Source organism: Eptatretus burgeri, chromosome 12, assembly GCF_056783735.1.
Source record: "Eptatretus burgeri isolate ZD-2024b chromosome 12, Ebu_testis_v1, whole genome shotgun sequence".
Classification (NCBI taxonomy): domain Eukaryota; kingdom Metazoa; phylum Chordata; class Myxini; order Myxiniformes; family Myxinidae; genus Eptatretus; species Eptatretus burgeri.
Window position 1 is genome coordinate 48932969 of NC_140972.1, and position 23079 is coordinate 48956047.

The window sequence follows — 23079 nt, forward strand, 5'->3', positions numbered from 1 at the left end:
GAACAAAAAAAAAACAAACAAAAGAAGCCCAGAAGCAGCTCACAAGAAAGACAATCACACCTTGAAGCTGACCATGAATGACATGCAACAGCCAGAGCAAGAGAAAACCTCCAGGGAAGACAATCATGTCTTGAAGCTGTCCGAGAAAGTGTACCAGCTACCAGAGCAACAGAAACATTGCAAGAAAGACGATCTTCTCAGAAAAAAACCAAAAACAAACAATTAATCAAATTCAGCCTTTTGTCTAAAACTTTATTTCATTTAAACTGGGGAAATAATATGAAACTTATCCCGGGCAACACCAGGTCCCTCAGCTCGTATTAAACGTTCCGAATGTACTGTAGTTGGGATGTCCCATTGAACTCGGTGACCCGCTCTAAGAACAATGTCACTGAGACAATTAAAACAAGTGCGAGCCACATGATATCACAATTAACAATTTTTTTTTTGTTAAAGAAGCTCATTATCTCCAAAGGTACACAAAACCATTCATTACCTCTCAATACTGAAAGTACTGTGTGCACAAAGCCGCCAGCAGTTACCTTGCAAATCCATTTCAAGACCCAGATGACCCTTTGAATATCCATGCCTGTACTAGACGACCTCAAAGTTTACCCATGCCAGGACAGAGTCAAGCTGCACGGAAGCTCCGAGGCCACGCTATAAAGCCATAACCTTGAGACAGACCAACTGTCAGGCTGTTCACATATATCGTTATTAAATAACAAATTTCCTGGGTAGAGTACATGTACGACGCGTTCTTTAGGCAACAGAATCATGTTGGGGTAGACGTCATTCGAGTGCACTTTAAAGGGTGTTCGACTGGATGATGGGCATCATGTAGATGGATCATTGTTTGGCCCAGGTTCCGGCAAGTAGCGCCAAATGTAGCATTTGTAACTACGCTAATTATGTGCTCGCGGAGACAAGGCATCGTATGTTAGTTTTTGGAGCGATTTATTCACGACCAATTGTTCATAAAACGGTGAACAGTTGAAATGGTGGTTCAACCTCAATTGTGTTTAAGCTCAACTTATACTGATCGATTAATATAAGCACGTTCTTATCAATGACCGGATGATACTTGTACATGACTTCCATATGTCAAAGGAGAAATAAATAAAAGCTGTGACAAATTTGGCAAAGATCGAAACATTTAATCATCTTGTTTCTCGATTAATATCACAAAGACACTACTCGGTCCACATCACATCGATTGCATCGTCTGCCTCCTGCACCATCGCCCCTCGCCTCATTGCCCCCCGCAGGACACACCTCCTCATAAACACAGTGCCTCGAGTAACTGATTGTAACCGTAGACCTTTAGCCAATCTCAAAATTACACCAACACGTGGTGAGAATATAAACCTAACACCCATTGAGATTGTGAAAGGCTTTTAGAAACCAGTAAATCATGCAAAAGGTAAAATAGATGAGCCTTCCGAGGAAATCCTTTCGCTAAAATGATCCGTACTTTGTCAGATTTGAAATGATTCATCTCCAGCTGGTTAAAAAACAACTTGAGAGAGCACAACGAAGACACGTTGATAAGCATGTTCACAAAGCAGCTCAGCCTTGGCAAGACTTCCTCGAACCACAATTCGATTGGTGAACCAAAGCTATTTTCCATCAATGTTCAAATAAATGGCATTCCAATGACCCCAAATCCAAAAGGAACAACTAAATGGCCAAAAACGCAATGTTCATGAGAGTACTCGATGAATGTAAACAAGACGGTACATTTATTAATCAAGTGCCCCGAATATTTACCCTGGTAATATTGCAGTCACCATCAACTTTACACCTTTTGCTATTCAGGTTCTTCGTTTCACTTCCAGGCAAGACCCTGTGCCAGCTCTTTGATCACCGCATGGAGGTGGTTACATCTCCCTTTGAAGCTGCTGCATGAGCCCCCGTCTTGCCCCCTGGTGCATGTTCGAATCCAATTTCCCTTTAAAACACGCATCCAACATCAACATCAATCGTTGCAGGTGCAACCTGGGCAGAAGCAGCCCAGCAATCTGACTTTTAATTCTGAATTATTTTTAATTGCAACACCACATGGCACAACAAACACTATGACTTCTTCAAGTACTACTTCTTCTTCCTCCTCTTTTTCTTATTCACTAGCCCCGATTATTTCCAGATTATTGTGGAATCGGCCAGTGGAAAAGTTTTGGCCCAAGTCTTTTACAAACCGGCTAAGCAGGACAGAAGTTCGACTGAATATGGCAGTCATTTGTAATTTGGTCAGGATGCCAGTGATAGCTTGCCTACTCTTTGCAAAAGACACCGTGGGGTCTTTAACGTTCATTAACTAATGCTAACAGATTATATATATGGCTTAACATCCATCCCAGGGACGGAACACTTTGTAATACAACGTCCTGTTTGTGAAGCACCAATCCGACAGTTTATAGTCGGGTTGGGAATCGAACCAAGACTAAACAGCTTCAAGGAAAGTGCGTTACACCTCTGTACGATCCTGTCGGACACCAGATGTTGTCTAACTGAGAGTCTAATTGACCTTCCTGTGATCAATTTCAGGAGTAGCACCAAATGGTGCTGTAAAAATGGTGGCCTTCAAGGTGATGCCTCAGACATTGTGGAACATCCAAGCATTCTGAATGCCTTCCGGCTCAAACCATTGACAGCCAGAAAACGGAACAGATCACCGAATAGCATCTGAAAGCCAAATGTTCAACAGTACCAATATATCGGATGAATAAAACCAAAAATGTTTACAAGAGGATGAAAAGGGGGGGGGAGGGGGAAAAACCCCCACAATGTTAAAAGGTGCTTTTTATTTTCCAACAGACTGCAAGCTAGCCATACCATGTAATGGGATTAGTTCCAGACCATTTTGGCACTTTGGGAAGAGCATTAAAGGAGAATTTCAGAGCCTTGGATAATATCAGGACGCACATGGAGGAAGGATGTGGACAAGCAGAGCAGCACGAGAGACAAAATGCTCGGGGTGAAGGTTAAAGGTTCTCACATATTTTGTGCTGCCCTTTGATGGGGAACTTAAGGCGCAGCTCCTGGGGATTCTCACAGATGAACAAAAACGGCGAATCAGACTCTCCATCAGGGAACTGCGCAGAAAAAGGGGAATATTTAATCAATCGGATGGGGGTTGTGCAAGCTGTCTTTTGAAATTCATGTGTGCGTGTGTGTTCATACAGGTGTTAGTTAACAGCACAGTGTGTAATCTGCCCAGTGACGAGGCAGGGTAAGCGGGCCGCATCCATGGCATGCGAACCCAGCGGGATCGTTAACTCCAACTCCCAGTCAATGCTTGGAATTAGCCCACCCTCCTCCCACCCCCATCCCCTCCCCTCTCGCCTGTGCTCGATACTGTTCTTGTGTCAGGCAATCCGTGAGGAGCACGCAACCAAGAAGGCAACTGGTCGGGTAGTCCTTCGGGAAGGGCAGCTCCTTATCTGTTCAAATCACAAACAACTTGGTTAATAAATGTATACCTTGATAAATAAATAAATAAACAAAAACAAGGCAGTGCCACATGCTCTTTATCCCATGTTAAGATCGTGGTGGTTTTCAGACCCAAGATAAAACGTGTGCAGGAAAAACAAGCCTTAAAACACAAAATTCAAGTCATGTTATCTCTCGGCCTTTGTCGAAAATCAAAAGCAAATGAAACTGGTACATTCTACTTCAATAATTAGGTGTAATTTTAGATTACGGGGCCTCGCGTTCACGGCATTCACAATCCACCATGGCTACGGCGAAACCCCTGAAGAGTCACGCAGGCAATTAAAGCTTGCACATGGCAATGAAGGAATCGGGACGAAACGGCCATATTCCAATTAAAAGACAAAAACCAGAGAAACCCCTGCACAATGAGAGCCATGCCCTGAATTTCAACCAGAGAAGACTTGCACGCTCTATCTCCCAGAAGGGTGAGGATTGGTCGAAAAAGCTGCAGTGCTGAAAGATAGTCGATGAAGTAGATTTGTATTCTTGAAAAAAAACCCAAATTGAGGAAGCATCAAATTAAACGTCTGGCAAATAATTAGGGGTCCCATAACATGTGGCCTGTACTGTGTGAGCATGCTCGTGACGAATGCTTAGATTAATTATCAGCTCAGAGAGGCCACTTGTATAATCACTAAAGGGTGGGCAGACTGCCAGGCTTGGCAAGAAAAATACTTGGTGGTATTAGCCATCGATTCCCCAAGCACTGTGGCAGCGCCTCAAGAGACAATTCTCCTTCTCCCCATTCAACCGCCTTTCCACATTTCCCACCGCCTCCACACCCACGATGGAAAAAAAAAACATCAGAAAGGGAAACCCCCGGGTCCAAAGTGCAGCGTGCAAAAGTATCACGCTCAAAACGCTTGCATAAGATACAGAGCCCACACCCCTCCCCCATCACGCGCCTGCTGGCGTATGACAGGAAAATAACTCTACGCTCTGTACTTTCCTTTCATGCACCCCCACTTTACCCCTCCCTACACACCCTTACCATATGGAAGCAAAACGTGATCTGGACTCTGTCTCACATAAAAATGTCGCATTTGCTTGTGCGCGTTAAAGATCCCACAGAACCCTTTTATAAAACGGCCATTGTGTGCTGGTACCCCGGCCAAGTTCTAAATTGTCGCGGCGAGGTGCTGCACAAGCATGAGGGAAAAGGGGATTCAAATTGCACAAAGCAATGTGCATTTGCCGCCAAGCTCCAAGCATGAGCAATCATTTCCTTCAACGTTAGGTTTTCTGATTATCATCTTACGTTATGATGAAGCACCGTGAGAAAGTCACGAAACAGGAAGGGGGAAAATAATGCAATGTTAAGAAAGAGAAGAACCAACTCACGCCCTCGGTCCAGCCTTTCGGAAACACCTTACCAGGATTGAGGTGCCGATACATCTCCTCCAAATTGACTACCTCCTCGGGAGAAGGCCGCGCGGCAGCGGCTGCGATCCATAGTCGACCACGATGGGCTGTGTACCACGACCGTCCTTCTGTCCTGTACACCCGTCGTGCATACATCAAAATAACAACGGTGGAGTGGAGTCTCTTTGGTTTAAGTGTAGCTCATGATGACTGGGCACAGACGAGCGAAACAGTACAAAAGCAGGCTTAAAAATGGCAATGATCATAAAGATAAGTTTTTTTTTTTAATATGCAAAACACAATCATTAAAATATTGGTTTGAGAGCCAAACTAGTTTTATAATCGTAAATACAAATAAATCTTGGAATAAAGCAACTTATTTCCTTTGATGCAAGCCACCAAGACCAGTGCACTGAGTTTAACAACTCTCATGATTGCTCCACTCCACTCAGCAACGATAGACTCCTCTCTTTCCTCTACAACCTACTTCAACAACAGACAATCTTCTCAAACTGTGACATGAAACACAGGCTGCTCAGTCTGTGACAATAAACACCACACACTGTTCAATCACAGTGACCCCAAACATGTCACCCAATACAACACTCCCCCAGAGCAACGACAGCGAACAAGACGCCACTCAATCCCGAGCACAAAATACAACATAGTGCTCAATATGTGACAACAAACACAACAAGACACACAATCCGGGACACCAAAAACAACATGTTGGCTCGATCCACAACACGAAACACAACATGGTGTTCAATCGCTGACACCAAATAGAACACGCCGTTCAATCCCTGACACCAAACACCCCAACACCAAACGCATGTCTGTTGCTCAATCCATGACACCAAACCCAACATGACGCTCAAACCCCACACACCAACACAATGTGCCGCTCAACCCCCCGACACAAAACACAGCATGTCACTCAATCTCCGACAACAAACATAACATGCTACTCAAACCCCTAGATCAAACCCAACATGATGCTCAAACCCCACACACCAACACAATGTGCCGCTCAACCCCCGACACAAAACACAGTATGTCACTCAATCTGTGACACCAAACCCAACATGACGCTCAAACCAGTGACACCAAACCCAACATGACGCTCAAACCCCCGATACCAACACAATGTGCCGCTCCACCCCCCGACACAAAACACAGCATGTCACTCAATCCCCCAACGTCAAACCCAACATCGCTCAACCCACCAACACAAAACACAGCATGTCACTCAATCTCCGACAACAAACATAACATGCTACTCAAACCCCTAGATCAAACCCAACATGGCGCTCAAACCCCACACACCAACACAATGTGCCGCTCAACCCCCCCCGACACAAAACACAGCATGTCACTCAATCCCCCAACGTCAAACCCAACATATCGCTCAACCCACCAACACAAAACACAGCATGCCACTCAATCCCCCAACGTCAAACCCAACATATCGCTCAACCCACCAACACAAAACACAGCATGTCACTCAATCTCCGACAACAAACATAACATGTCGCTCAAACCCCCAACACCAAACCCAACATGTCACTCAAACCAACACCAAACCCAACATGTCGTGCAAACCCACCAACACCAAACACAGCATGCCGCTTAAACCCCCCAACATCAAACCCAACATGTCGCTCAAACCAACACCAAACCCAACATGTCGCTCAAACCAACACCAAACCCAACATGTCGCTCAAACCAACACCAAACCCAACATGTCGCTCAAACCAACACCAAACCCAACATGTCGCTCAAACCAACACCAAACCCAACATGTCGCTCAAACCAACACCAAACCCAACATGTCGCTCAAACCAACACCAAACCAAACATGTCACTCAAACCAACACCAAACCCAACATGTCGCTCAAACAAACACCAAACCCAACATGTCGCTCAAACCAACACCAAACCCAACATGTCGCTCAAACCAACACCAAACCAAACATGTCGCTCAAACCAACACCAAACCCAACATGTCGTGCAAACCCACCAACACCAAACACAGCATGCCGCGCAAGCCCGCCAACATCAAAGCGAGCATGTCGTGCAAACCCACCAACACCAAACACAGCATGCCGCTCAAACCCCCAACATCAAACCCAACATGTCGCTCAAACCCCCAACATCAAACCCAACATGTCGTGCAAACCCACCAACACCAAACACAGCATGCCGCTCAAACCCCCCAACATCAAACCCAACATGTCGCTCAAACCCCCAACATCAAACCCAACATGTCGTGCAAACCCACCAACACCAAACACAGCATGCCGCTTAAACCCCCAACATCAAACCCAACATGTCGCTCAAACCAACACCAAACCCAACATGTCGCTCAAACCAACACCAAACCCAACATGTCGCTCAAACCAACACCAAACCCAACATGTCGCTCAAACCAACACCAAACCCAACATGTCGCTCAAACCAACACCAAACCCAACATGTCGCTCAAACCAACACCAAACCCAACATGTCGCTCAAACCAACACCAAACCCAACATGTCGCTCAAACCAACACCAAACCCAACATGTCGCTCAAACCTTCAAACCCCTAACACCAAACACAAAATGTCGCTCAATTGCTCACACCAAACACAACACGCCACTTAATCCCTGACAACCTCAACAGCACACTGCTCAATCCCTGACACAAGATACAACACGCCAATCAAACCACCGACACCATACCCAACATGTCGCTCAAACTCCTGACACCAAACACAGAATGCTGCTCAATTCCCCAACACCAAACCCAACATGATGCTCAATCCGTGACACCAAACCCAACACACCACTCAATGCCAGACATGAAATAGAACAGGCCACTCAATCCTCGACACAAAACACAACATGCCACTTCATCTGAGACACCAAAAACAACACATCAGCTCAAAGTACGACACAAAACACAAGATGGCACAGCGGCAGGGACACCAAACACAACACGCCACTCAACTCCTCACACCAAACACAACATGAAACTCAATACAGGACACAAGCAACGTGACAGCTCAATCCACAACATGAAACACAACAAGGCGCTGATGCGAGGACAGTAAAAACAACGTGCTGCTGATGCAGTGACACCAAACACAACACACCACTCAATCCCTGACTCACATACAACACACTGCTCAATCCCTGACACAAAATAGAACACGCCACTCAATCTCCGACACCAAACACAACACGCTACTCAATGCCTGAGTGACACCAAGCCCGACACTGCTCAATCCCCGACACCAAATAGAACATGCCACTCAATCCATGACATCAAATGCAAATGCCACTGGAGCAGCCACCCAAAATCCACCACAATTATTCAAGCCATGATTCCAAAAATAAAATAATTTCCTGGGCAAAAGAACTGCACACAATATCACAAATACATAATCAATTGGTGAGAAGGAACACAAGAGGTACAACAAAAGGAAATTACATACTTTCAATCAAAACTCACGTTTTGATACCCCTGATGAGGAGTGAGGCCCAGGGCTGGTGAAGGCTCAGGCACAGACCAGCATCGGAGATTTCGAGGAATCCTCGATCTTGGACTCGTGGATGCATGCAGTCCAATTCTTGATCCTCAGGCCAAGGATTCCCTCCAATGGATGAGCTGTTGCACAAATTCCTCGAGTCCTTCACTTCAACCCACTACGATTTGGGGGAAATTTTAAGAATTCCCATCAAACACTTGACGTGTGGGACTGCACAGGCTTCCTTCATGGGAAAAATGCTTTTCAAAATCAGATTTACAATATCTGAACATTATAGATCGATTATTTCATCTATAAACAAATAAGTGTGCGTGCGTGCGTCCTCCACAACTACAAAACCATAAAACCGAGCAGCCTGAAACTTTGCATGCATAATAAAAAAAACTCCAATGAAGTGCATGACTGAAAAATTGAGTGTTTGAGTTTAAAAAACACCCCTGTTGAAGATAGTTAACGGCCTTATGTAATTATAGCCTTCATCAGGCTATCCTCGGCCACCTTGCTCTGTATGGTATGAAGGTGTATCCTGGATAATCTCGCTGGGGTCCGAAGCAGCCATGTTTTTTGGCCTCCTCAACCTTGCCTTGACTTGGAAGAGGCCGCAACGATTTCTTAACGATAAAGTTTTTAATTTTTTTTCACTTTCCTCACTCATATTATTTCCTCCTTTGCTTTGATGAAGGGTGAATGCCCAAAACGTCAGCTTCTCCTTCCTTAACCACGGCGGTTAGCGCATCTCGATCAACGTCCCATTGACTTCATCCACCACTCATCAACTACAGGTTTCTTTTAAAATCTCTCCTTATTGAAGTTACTTTTTCAGAATTTTTACTCTTTCTTCTTTGTAAAGCACATTGAGATTTTATTTCCAAATGAAAAGTGCAACATAAGAAAATAAATTTATTGATTGCTTGATTGATTGTGAGATGTTGCATATGCGGCTTTATACAATTCAATATTCCATAAAAGGACATTGTTTCGTAATTCTGATTCACGCTTTCATTAATCACATTTTCCATCTCATGAGAGTTTTAGGAAGTTGATATAATTCCCCGATTCTTGTGTAAAGACAATAAAAGAGATCTTTTTTTTTTTTTAAAGTCTTTTTATCATTCTATTCCAAAGAATCACGGTGATACTTGAATAACAGTATTCTCCTGGACTTGCTTCAGCAGATCCGGATGTCCTGGAGCTTCTTAAACTCACGATTCGTCGTAATCTTTGTTGGTATCTATGTTATTAGAGAATATGCTTCGAGAGCATGATTCCATCTTACATCGAGAACATGACGGATCTCATAATAATTCTTACACAAGATGATTAATTGAATAAGCTTCTGCTAGATGGTGCATTGGTGCAGCTCTAAATGTCTCATAATTTTTCAAGTCAGTTGAAAGGCTTTGCGAGTTACTGATACCCTCCCTGCACACTGTAAAGTTCCAAAAGCTTCATTTCACTAAATGCACCAGTTTTTACAGATCTAGCCATCTCTGATGGTGCTTGGTTCCAAATTTCCCAACTTTATTGATTCTCACCAAATCGCTTCCGCTGTCACTCACGGTCTTTGCCTTGGTATCTCTTCCAAAGCCATTAATTCGAAGTCAGCTTGATTCCTACCTTCTCTTGCATTTGGAACCTGTTTCTAAACTTTAAACTCGAAACGAAACCTGTAAAAAAGAAAAAAAAACAAGGAAGCAGCTTCTACAAAACCAGCAGCAAAATTCAACTCGAGAGTTCATAGTACACGATACCCCAGGCAGTGGTAAAGTGCATGCAGTACTGCACTTCATTATTAATAAAAGTGATTTTAATGATCGTTTTAATTTTTAAAAAATCAGGAAGTTTCGTGCTATTGAACTATTCCAGAAGCAGTCCTGAATACCAACCGTATACACCACCCCATTGACTCTTTATTTAAATTGAAGTGCACTACTGAAAAACTAGAGGTTCTCGGAAGTGACAAGAAGGCAACTTGTGTTCTGCAGTCTTCAAGTGTATAAATTAATTTACATAAAATAAAGATCGTAAAAGTTGTATAAATAAATTAATTCCAGAATTTACTGCCATTTTCTGCAGTCTATTAAATCACCCTATCTCACAAGTTACATTAGTTATTTGTGCCTGTTGTTTGTGTCCTTTATAATATACTTAAAAAAACAGTGCGTTTCCTGTTTGGAATGATTTTCAATTTTGTTTGACTGCCAGATAGGCAAACAGAGTAAAATATCTCACGCCTCTCCGTGCATGTACGATCGGGACGCATTCAAAGCCCAGATACGTTAAAACAAAAGACTTGTCTCTTCCTATTAATGTTCTGATTCGTGTTCAAAACATAACATTTGATTTAAATAAGTTGTTCCTCGATCATAAACTGGGAAGATGGACTGATGGACGGACATGAACCAATTGCTGAATCACACTTTATGCTTTGTGTACGCGAGTAAAAAGATCCACTAAACAACAATCCCGATGAATATGAACCTAAACAACAATGAATCATGATGTAGAAATAATAAATAAATAAACAAATAAATAAACAAGCCACCTGGGGAGCCTCTCCCTGAACCCGGGGATTAACGAGCTCTCGTCTTGACGACTGCTGCAAGTGCGACTCCTGTGCATTTTGGCATGGAATGAGAGCAGGCGTTGATTCCATGTGACTGCGGGAGGCAAGACACATATAGCGATAATCAATAATAACCATAATAATAAAATTATCAAGCACCTGCAACTTCATTCACAAAGTAATCTTGCATTCTACTCCATCTCCAGTGCATTTTATTAAAAATGACCCCAGACTCATGGGGGATTGGACATAAATCCCATGAAGGACGGAGACATTTGAATACATCAATGTTCTTTTTCGTGATTCGTAAGGACGTTGATGCATAATGGATGAATTGACACAGTACATGGGATTTGAACACAAGTACTCAGATAGGAAAACCAAATGTTGGTCATGCTTTGCCAAGTATTAATTTTTCCACGTTTCTTTGCGACCGACATCAATTATGAGGGGAAAAAACTAAACACAATCTAAAGCATTATATTCATCTCATCTTTGCTTTCGCTTACAGTCAGAGAATAACAGATTATATTTCAGTATGAAGTGCTTCGGCACAGAAAACGGTGTTTAATTTGAGCTGGAAACATCATTCTTTGTTCAGGAATGTGTAGAGCATGCAGCCAGGCACCCACATTATCATGGAGTGCTGTACAACAGCAAGATCACAATTTCAACAAGACTAGAAGGGCACTCGGTAGAGCACATACCTCCGCCACACAATGCCTGATCCACGAGAACATATCGGGCCCAACACATTTTTGAGACATCGTGCTATATATTGGTTTATCACTATCTCTCAATGGTGAAGAATCACTTTTTAAAATCTCATATCCAGATCCGGATTCAGATATTCACCAAAACGGAATCAATTCGTCCATGCCACACACCCAACCTGTCCACCAAGTTTCGTCCGAATCCATCCACAACTTTTTGAGATATCCTGTACACAAACAAACAAACAAACAAACAAACAAAGACAGACAGACAGGGGTGAAAACATAATGTCCTTCACCTTCGGTGGCGGAGGTAACAATGTGTGAGAGGTGATCAGCAAGCTATGGCCCGACAATGAAAGTCTATTATCAGGTCCCTTCCCCATGCCTCCCCCTCCCCACTGACCCACAAGTTCAACCACTTAATTTTTTTTTTTATAAACAAATAACGTTCAAACAGAACAAATAGCCACTATATTCTATATCCTGCTTGTAGCCAAAGTACAAGGTTCTGGCTTGGCTCAACTACCGAGGGTACTGGATGACAAGCTGATAATTGCAGGCACAAATGCCAACCTCACTGAGAAGGTAATGGCAAACTACCCGGTGGATTTTATTATCAACTGTGATCAGGTAGCCGCTTTAGTAGCACTACCCTCCTCAACAGACAGCACATGGGCCAGCAGTGGGGCGGATAACAGAATTATCCTTGTGGATACGCCTCCTCCCCCTTCATACCCACTTCCTTATTTTGAAACCTCAGGCAAAACATTTGTTTCAGCAATATGCAAGATTAGTGATCGAGGACTTAAGGCAAAAGTCTGAAGAGTCTTTATTTATTTGTGCTGGACTCAGGACCAGGCAACTTCCCTGCCACAAACACAGGAAAATTGTCATCCATTTTGCTCGTTTACCCGTTTGTTCTTTCTTCAAGGGGAAAGAGCTGCAAATGAAGACGTGACATATGCGTAAAGGGATGTCACCTTTTTGTACATTTTTTTTTCCTCTTCGATTTTCTGGTATTAAATGGAAAAAATGACAAGGTCGAAAAAAATATTAACTGCGCATAACACTATAAAGTGAATTAGCTGAGCAATAAAAAAGGGGGTAGCACATAAACCAGTATTGTTAATGGATCATTATTCAAGGCTGAGCTCTTAACGCCAGAGAAATGCTCACACATGTACCCACTTGGCACTGACGTCAGGCATCAATGGTTCATCGTCCAGAAGCACACGACGCCCAGCCAGGTCCAACTTTACTCCGCGGCTGAGTCGTGAGGCATGACGCAAAGCATGTCGTTCCTCCTCTCGCTTCTTCAATGCCTCACGTTCAGTCATGCTTATCCAGAGATTTGAATCAGATGCAAAGTAGTCCGACTCATCGTCGATGACCTGCGTCCTCTTTATGCTGAGGAGGGAGCGAGGAAGGAAAGTAAAACCAGCTTTCTTTATTGCCAAGTCCATTTTTTTTTTAGCTCATTGAGAGCCGGCAGGCATTTAATGAACTCAAGGAAGCTGCATTTCAATCGATAAGGTTGGTGAGCAACATCATCATGTTCAACGTTATTTGTCCTCCATTTAGAGCTGGCAGGATAGCTCAGGTATGTATGCTCGCCTCTGAGCTGGAGAGCCTGGGTTTGAATCCCGAACCAGCTGTAAACTGTCATTCTGGCATTTCTCATGCAGAGCGAGGCATCAATGTACGTGTCATCCATTAGAAGGACTTTAAGCTGGTGTTCCTTCAGCTATCATTAGCTAGTGGATGTTAAAGATCCTAAGGTGTCTTTCGCAAACAGGACACGAGTTATCACCAGCACCGTGAACAAATTATTAATTCTTGCTCTAACCTACAGGGGGCACTGCATCAACAGCAAGTTCAAGTTCTCAGCATAGATGCAAACCAGCTGTGATGTGCTGAACACAAAATCATGACGATTTTCCACATCACCAGTCCTGTTGCTTTCCAAAATGGCAAAAAATATATATATATATATATATATATATATATATATATATATATATATATATATATATATATATATATATATATATATATATATATATATAAATATATATAATCAGGCCAGTCAAATAAATGAGGGGAAAAACAGATGTATTAAAAAATATACTACACACAAACTCTCTCGTGGGGAAACCACGAGTTAACGTATTGGAGAGCAATTGCAATCAAATGAGGTTTAGATGTTAATGTGATCTTAAATATAAACAGATGCTCTCTCTCCAAATGATTGTTGAGATGCCAGTTGGTGGTTTGCTGGTTATAATGGCTTTTAAGATGCAAGCTAAATGTCTTTATCGTTCACATTTGAGTCATTCCCTCCAGGTCTTCAAGACAGCCGTTTAGCATCTCAGATCATTCCCAATACGAAACTATGATCTTTTCTACCCTCATTAACCCCCCCTACCCCACCACAACCCCAATCACTTCTTCCAAATTTCCAGTTTTCCCTCCTGAAAGTTTCCTTCTGTATCCATCTTGTCCACCCTATGCCTTGTCCTCTCCTGCCCCTCATTCCTCCCCACACCCATTATTTGTCCAAGTATGACTCTATTTTGACCTTCAATTAATAAAATCTATAGTGTTCACAATTAAGAAAATCTTAGCCACTTTTCTTATCCCTATTCTTACCCCCATCCCTTCAAAGAAATTACGTCATTAAGCTTGGATAGATTTATTGAATCTGGTGCTTGTGTAGCACAGGCTGGATGAGCCGAATGGTCGCCTCCGACGTCAAATTTCCTTGGGATTCCTTGTGAACTCTTTTAGAGCTAATTTATTACGAGAAATAAAATAAAATAAAATATACGTGAATATTAAAAGCACAGAGACAACTCGAAGCAAACGCAATAAATCCGGATATGGATTAAACACTTTTGCCCCTTTTTCACTTGATTGGTCAGTGCTGTGATGTACTTTCATAGATCCTGCTTTTTGCCCACTTGGGAAGAAGGTCCGAAAAAAAAAATCCAGGACAGCTCAAATTTGCAGCCGATTCGGCTTGGCTAATGTAACGTGATAACACAATATCAGGGTCAGCAAGGTTCACAATGCGGGATGAGTTGTGTATGGAAACGTTGCACAAGAAGCCTCACATAACTGGCCAAATTACCGCCAACACAAGGCTAACTGAATTCCAACACACCAGTTTTTGTCGTAGTCTAGCAACTTGTCGCGGTGTTGGATGGCTTTATCGAGGCCCTGCCCGATACGATCCTCATCGTTTCCCAGCAACTTCCTCCGGAGTTTCTCACTCTTGTTGGAATTATGAGACAATACCTCCATCTCTTCTTGAGTGCACACCTGTGCAGGACACAAAAAAGGCTTTTCACTCCAAAAAAAACAACTAGGTCAACCGACAATACTTTATGATTTTTCTTCACTCTCCACCTATTTGCCCACTCTTCCCCCATCGCCCAGCTCCACTCACTAGATTTCCACAGAAGAGACAAGGACCCGAGCCCTCCTGCCTGCAAACGATGCGCCCACACTCCATGCAGTTGTTGATGAGGGCATGCTTTTGTGCCAAGCAGTCGCACGAGTGTCGCCCAGGCAGTAACACAGTCAGCCGATGCTCACCCTCCTTGCTGTACAGGGAAACAAACTTGGTCTTCTTTGGGCCACCATCTGTAGCAACCTGCTCTCCACAAGTGGGTTTCAAAGAAGGGAGCTGTTTCCATCTCAATAATGACTTCTGGTTGATTTTAGAGGTTGCAGAAAAATATATCTTTTGTCTTTTTAAAGTACCAAAGTCCATTTTATTGCATTACTAGCAGGGTATACTGGGCGCTAACCGGCTGGAAGAGCTCTTCATGGCGGTGGTTTTTGGATGTGTTGGATATTGAAAAGCTGTGGAGTTTTTGGCCTCAAGGTGGTTACTTTTGGCCTGCAGGCCGGTGGCAGCACTGCCTGACCCCACATCCCAATTTGCACTTCATAGCAGCCTTTGATGGCCTCAAAACGGACGTCAATGCCAACGTGTGGTAGCTTTAAACGTTTCTCAGATTCTGAAGGACATACAACCCAAAATTTGGGGTCTCCAGGTACTACGGTTTGGCTGTGAGAGAATAATGTACAAACACTTGAGAATAGGTATATAGATCAACGAGCAGGATGTGCTGCATTTCTGAGAACTGTATTTGGAAAGGAAGGTAGAGCTGATTGTCAGTTGTTCTAAAAGGTGGATTAAAAACATGCCCGATGATATTTTACAAGTCCAGGCCTTTGGAATCATACAGTGGCCAGGACAAATAATGCCCTGCCTACATGGTAGCAAAATGGTACATTGGGGTTAAATTGAAACAAAGAACCAGGTTTCAAAAAGTGAGAATTACAATATCCAATCATTATCAAAAATTTCCCTTCACAACCTTATATTTTAGAAATGCATTATGAGGGAATAACTACAGTGAATTTTCTCCACTCTTTTTCTTTACTCCACAAGCTAACAGCTTCATCCCAATCGTCCACGATCAGCTGCAAAATATCACAAGTGCACACAACAGATGATTAACCATGTTTCTGAGAGCATCGGTTCACCCGAAACCAAGTCATGAGGTTTTCATGAACTAAGGTCTGTGAATGGAAGTTAGTCTGTCAAAACTTCAGAGGAGTCAATCCGATTATGGATTACTTGTCGGTGTAAGTTTGTGTGAACACAGCACAGCCATTTGATTTGAAGGCGAAATACGCTGTCCAGGTGGCGCGATACGTTGGCCAGGCGGCGCGACACGTTGGCCAGGCGGCGCGACGCGACACGTCGGCCAGGCGGCGCGGCGCGACACGTCGGCCAGGCGGCGCGGCGCGACACGTCGGCCAGGCGGCGCGGCGCGACACGTCGGCCAGGCGGCGCGGCGCGACACGTCGGCCAGGCGGCGCGGCGCGACACGTCGGCCAGGCGGCGCGGCGCGACACGTCGGCCAGGCGGCGCGGCGCGACACGTCGGCCAGGCGGCGCGGCGCGACACGTCGGCCAGGCGGCGCGGCGCGACACGTCGGCCAGGCGGCGCGGCGCGACACGTCGGCCAGGCGGCGCGGCGCGACACGTCGGCCAGGCGGCGCGGCGCGACACGTCGGCCAGGCGGCGCGGCGCGACACGTCGGCCAGGCGGCGCGGCGCGACACGTCGGCCAGGCGGCGCGGCGCGACACGTCGGCCAGGCGGCGCGGCGCGACACGTCGGCCAGGCGGCGCGGCGCGACACGTCGGCCAGGCGGCGCGGCGCGACACGTCGTCCAGGCGGCGCGACACGTCGGCCAGGCGGCGCGACACGTCGGCCAGGCGGCGCGACACGTCGGCCAGGCGGCGCGACACGTCGGCCAGGCGGCGCGACACGTCGTCCAGGCGGCGCGACACGTCGTCCAGGCGGCGCGACACGTCGTCCAGGCGGCGCGACACGTCGTCCAGGCGGCGCGACACGTCGTCCAGGCGGCGCGACACGTCGTCCAGGCGGCGCGACACGTCGTCCAGGCGGCGCGACACGTCGTCCAGGCGGCGCGACACGTCGTCCAGGCGGCGCGACACGTCGTCCAGGCGGCGCGACACGTCGTCCAGGCGGCGCGACACGTCGTCCAGGCGGCGCGGAACGTCGTCCAGGCGGCGCGGCACGTCGGCCAGGCGGCGCGGCACGTCGGCCAGGCGGCGCGGCACGACACGTTGTCCAGGCGGCGCGACACGTCGGCCAGGCGGCGCGACACGTCGGCCAGGCGGCGCGATACGTCGGCCAGGCGGCGCGACACGTCGGCCAGGCGGCGCGGCACGACACGTTGTCCAGGCGGCGCGACACGTCGGCCAGGCGGCGCGACACGTCGGCCAGGCGGCGCGGCACGTCGTCCAGGCGGCGCGGCACGACACGTTGTCCAGGCGGCGCGACACGTCGGCCAGGCGGCGCGACACGTCGGCCAGGCGGCGCGACACGTCGGCCAGGCGGCGCGGCACGACACGTTGTCCAGGCGGCGCGACACGTCGGCCAGGCGGCGCGACACGTCGGCCAGGCGGCGCGACACGTCGGCCAGGCGGCGTGACACGTCGGCCAGGCGGCGCGACACGTTGGCCAGGCGGCGTGACACACTATCCACATGCCGTTAAGGCCTAAGTTAAAGGGGGTTTGTGGGGGGTTTGAGTGACTGTTGCTCCTGATCCAGGTGAGCTTCAGGACGCGCAGTCCTATTTTTACGTTGAGGATTCATTTCTCAAAGGCTTTTTTTACCCTCGCTGAAGGAGAGGGTATTGCATGTGTCCATTTGTTTGTCTGAAAATAACTTTCGTGTTTCACCATCGGTGCGACTACTCATGTAGAATGTCTAATGATAATTATGACGCCATATGTCACGTAATATGGCAGCCATGTTGGAAAAATTGAAAAACTTTGGACCTCTGTATCTCGGAAACCTCACCAAGGAAAAAAAAATGAAACTTAGCACATGGCAAGTACTCCTCATGGGCAATGAGTGTGATTTTTTATGAGGTCATATGTCGGTGCCTTCGTTATGATGTCATAATTGCACATGCAGAACGCTACATCTGCTCAGTATGAAATCTTTTGAGGGTCATCGAGGGGAAAAAAATGGTCCACAGTAAAAAAAAGTGATCACGTCATCGGTCACATGATTCGGCAGCCATATTGTTTTTTTTGGTTGTTTTTTTTTTTAAACCTTCAGGAAAAATGTTTTTCTCTGAAGTGGCAGAACAGATTGAGGCAAAACTTTACATGTATGACCGCCTATCCATGAGGAACAAAAGGTTTGCACATACGACTTCAGAGGTCGCATGGTTTGGCAGCCATGTTGGATTTACCCTCAGACTTATTAAAAAATCTTTTTCTCCAGAACAGCTGGACAGATCGAGGGGAAACGTCACAAATGTTCCACAAGCCTTGTGTGTCCAAGTTTGTTGAGGAATAATTGATTATTCACATGGTTTGGCAGCCATATTGGATTGAAGAAAAATATTAACTCATGTTTTCTCTGGAACCGCTTGACCAATCAATGTGAAACTTCACAATTATGATCTAGTAGTGATGGGGGAATACACATTTTAAATTTCAACTTGATCAGACACATGGTCTGGTAGCCAGAAATATTTAACTATTTTGATCTGGGTGTTTTTTTATTTATTTATGTATTTATTTATTTATTAATAAGGCTCTCTTGGCTGTGCCTGGATGGGTTTGAGGGTGGAGGAGCAGCAACTGAAATGTGAATCCTATCCAGGTTCCTCCTGACGACTTCATCTTTGATTTTTGCTTATTCGGGTTCCTTCTGATTACTCCAATGCAGGACAGTACCGACATGGTCTTCCATTTGATTTGAATTGAATTTATTTTAATCCCATTCTAAATTAAATTGAATAATAAAAATCGTCATGGGTCAGGGTCAGTTGTCCCATCAAAGTGTGGTTGCATCAAAGCGGGACGTCTTGGTACCCAGTCATCAATGCCAGCAGTTATAAAAGTGGCAGTTCTAATTATGTCTCTTATTAATTACGTAACACACCAGAACACAAACACCACACAAAACTACCCAAACATCACACAAAACAAGTCCTGGCAAGGGTCTGCAATCTCTGATTGCTCTTTTTCTTGTTTTCTCTACAGAAGTTACTAATTTAGTGCTCAAATGGTCCCAGATATACATATTTACAAAACGTCAACTTCATTACTTCCGGAAAACAACTAAAGCAACACAACACCAGCAAAGTACAGTACAAAGTTATTTTTCCATGACGCAACCGACAATTGCAGCAGAACTTATCTACAAATTTCACTTCACTCTCAATGACGACATGCAGTGTTTACTTTGGTAAAACCTGTAATTTTGATTTGAATTCCTCGTACAAACTGTAATATTCCATGAACCATTTAATCCAATCAGGTTATACGCCACCTGTTGTCATTACATCTTGATAACCTTCGATAATCATATTACTGTACTATGTTCCCAAGAATGTGGAAATTCACTTTGAACAATCATCATCATCATCAATTAGGAGGTTGGGGATCACCAAACACAGTAAAATGGCATCATTGATATCTCTCTCCTTCAAAACAATATTGAAATAAACTGACCCTAGTTATATCCCACAATTCCTTGGGGTAAACATGTCATGAGGTAATTAGCTCTGGGGTCCATTACATCCGTTGCAATATTGACAATTCTTCTAGTTGGTGGGATCTTGTGCCGAACGGCAGAATTCATCTAAAACCACCATATTCAAGTCTCACCTTGTCCTGAAGTGCAGAGTCTCTCTCTGAAGACGTCTGAGGGTCAGAGTTCAAATTGGAGCCCTTTGTTTCCGCCTTGTTTTTTCCTTTCTTCTTTCCCTTCTCTGGCTTCTGGAACTTGTCTTGCTCTGCACAGAAAGGGTCCATGAGTTATTTGAGAATCTAAAGCAACCTTCGTATAACCAGGGTGTAGCATTTTCATATTCGTGTAATTAAAAAAGGGTGGAGAAGGATAAGGGCTCTGCCATGTCGGTGGTATATGTTAAAAGACAAGTCTTAGGCTAAGAATTCCTGAGATGTACCATTTACATATTCTATGAAGCAAGACAGTCATTTGGGATTTTTCATTGAATAAACACTAAACGAACAGCCATGCTGTTGCAACAGTGCAATGTGGTTCTGTTGGTAAAGGAAGTTTATAGCAGGAACACACATGCCTTTGCCGATAAGATAAACTCCCTGAAAAGGATACGTGAATGACCTCATGCTTCTTTTAACAGAAGAGATCAAGAGCAAACGCACAACACCATGAAACCATCAGAAGACCACAAGCTCTTCCCATCACTTCCACAGGAAATATATTTTGTGGTATATCAAGATGTCAGAATCATCAGGTATAAAAGTCCAGCTCGTGATGCCAAAGCAGGAAGACTGGGGTTTTGATAGGTTTCCATGACAACACAGCCAAATGCATTATGGGACAGCAATCACGCGCTCGAGTGCATGCCTAAAGACATTCTTCCATATAAAACTACGGGAACAAGCCGCATTGCCCGCAAAGTCACAAACTGTGCAAAGAAGTGTCTGTCATTTATCTCAATCATTTTCTGTCCCCCACCCATCCGATAAAGTCGGAGATCATGGGGAATGTTAAATTGAGCTCCGTCCGACCATCCGATCATCTGTCCTTGAATTGTACTTTTGTGTACGTGATATTTCATAAACCATTGAACATTTAGCTTTCATAATACAGATATCTACTCCTCATGACATAATCCCAACCTGCTATGATTGGCCGGATTATGTTGACATGGCAACTATGTTGGTAATTTGGCTTGTGTACGATATTTGTGAGGCTCTTTTTGCCTTGTTTCCTGTTAAATAGGGTGTGCGTGAGTGAGTGTGCGTGAGTGAGTGTGCGTGCGTACGTACGTACGTACGTACGTACGTACCACCCAAAAGGTTGGAGATCTAGAGTATCAGGTCCTTGTTAAATTTACAACAAAGAAGAAGGCAATTTAGAATAGAGTTAAGTTGCAGCATACATGTGTACAAATGAACGTAGCCAGATCGCTCTTTCATAATTTCCTATTGCAGCTTGCAGCTCTTGCGTGAAGTCCTGAAGGGAAGAGTGCTAGTGAACAGCATCTGGAAAGCAATTCCCCAAATAGGAGAGAAGAGGAACAAAAGAGTGGAGGTGTGCGGTGAGCCTGGATTTGGGAAGTCTAACTAAGAGGGAGTTACTGGAATAATTCAGCATTGGTACTTGTTCAACCGCATCTCTGAATTCAAATTAGCTTGAAATAAAATGGCATCTGCCATTTCAATGAAAATAGCATCTTTTCTTCGTTGTACAACTATTTCCAAAATTCCACTCAATCATGAGCGAGTTCAACAGTGGTGAAATTTTTGCCACACTACAATGAGAGCCCAACAATGTTGACAAGTAACGATGGGAAAGCAACGTGATACTTGCGACGACAGTATGATAATCAAGACAATCAAGTCACAATATATCAATTATGCCTGGTGTTGGCTTAATGGTGAGGGTGGTGGGCTTGGGATCCAAGGATCCTGAGTTCAAATCACACTCAGTTGTTTAATTAATACCCGGTGGGGTTGACTCTGCCTGTCATCTTTCTGAGGTCGGCAAAATGAGTGCCAGCATGCTGGTATACTGTGTCGGAGTGGCGACCCGTCCAGGATTGTGCCCAATAGCCAAGGAGTCTGCTTGGGCAGCACCAACGCTCTGCACAGAGTATGGTCCCAATGGATGGATGGAATATATCAATTATGCAAAGTTAGGTTATCTTAATTATAAGTGCTTCGCACAAGCAGCCATAAAATGCTTAAGTAATTCTACATTTTCCGGAACCCTCCTAAGGGCCCCACACTCGAAGACATCTCAAGGAGATGGGGATGGGCCAGGCATCTGCCTGGGGGATGGCCAGACGGAAGCCCCTGGAGTACCGGCGGAAAGTGGACACAGCGACGTGCTGCTCTGGCACATACTCCTATACCTGACCTGACCTGACTCGTAGACATATTGGCTTCAATGCGCTTGCATGTCCTCCCAACATCTCAATAGCGATCGACACCCTTATGTTGGAGTGTGTGGTGGGGCATGTAGTTGGTGTGTGGCTTGTGTGTTAGTATGTGTTGTGTGTTGGTTGTGATTGGTGTGTGGTTTTTCGTGTTTTTGTGTGGCTGAACACATGTTGGTGTGAATAAAGATTACACATGTGACAATCCTCATGATGGGAAGCAACCTATCAGCTTCCTTCCAATCATCAGGAAGGTCATGGAATCCATAATCGCAGTTGATATAAAATCCTTTCTTTTCTCCAACAGAATCATCTCAGATCACCAATTTCGATTCAGACCAGGTCACTCCACCTTGGACATGCTGCTTCTACTCAACCAGCAATGGATGGAGGCCCTCAATATCAGACATGAGATCAGGGCCATCTCTCTGGACAGATCTCATGCTTTTAATACTGTCAGGCATTCTGCCTTACTCTCCAAACTTCCTGCCAATGGCATCCAAGGTCAACTCCACACATGGCTTACTGATTTCCTCAGCTCTACTCTCATAACCAACATGTGGCTCTCAACAGAATCCTTTCATCTCCTCTCCCTGTCAAGGCTGGAGTGCCCCAAGGCAGTGTTCTGGGCCCAGTCCTATTCCTGATCTTCATCAATGATCTCTGACTCTCTGGAAAATCATCTTTATCTATTTACTGATGACTCCACCCTCTGCTGTAACATCCCTCATCCTTCAGACAGGTAGGCTGCAGCCTCTCCCCTCTCTTTAGACCTTGAAAAAAAAAAAAAAAATCACAAACTGGTCAAACACTTGGAATTATGTACAGCATTTCAATCAAAAAACATTTCACACTCTCACTCTCTGAAAAGACCATCTGGCAAACCCTCCCATCTACTTTCTTAACAAAC

The 23079-nt window shown here is 45.0% G+C and overlaps 1 protein-coding gene across 4 annotated transcripts in view; it reads right to left on the reverse strand.

Moving 5' to 3' along the window:
• Window positions 1–231: 231 nt before the first annotated feature.
• Window positions 232–23079, reverse strand: part of TRIP4 (thyroid hormone receptor interactor 4) — a 43374-nt gene continuing 20526 nt past the window's right edge. For all 4 annotated transcript variants that reach the window (XM_085850451.1, XM_085850450.1, XM_085850449.1 and 1 more), the window contains 10 exons: window positions 19906–20033; window positions 15118–15324; window positions 14833–14990; window positions 12858–13076; window positions 10933–11047; window positions 8351–8544; window positions 4869–4990; window positions 3346–3443; window positions 2999–3095; window positions 232–1951 (listed from right to left, as the gene is read on the reverse strand). In XM_085850451.1, the coding sequence (XP_085706577.1) occupies window positions 1881–1951; window positions 2999–3095; window positions 3346–3443; window positions 4869–4990; window positions 8351–8544; window positions 10933–11047; window positions 12858–13076; window positions 14833–14990; window positions 15118–15324; window positions 19906–20033 (1409 nt within the window). In that variant the 3' untranslated portion in view covers window positions 232–1880. The remainder of the gene's footprint in view (window positions 1952–2998; window positions 3096–3345; window positions 3444–4868; window positions 4991–8350; window positions 8545–10932; window positions 11048–12857; window positions 13077–14832; window positions 14991–15117; window positions 15325–19905; window positions 20034–23079) is intronic.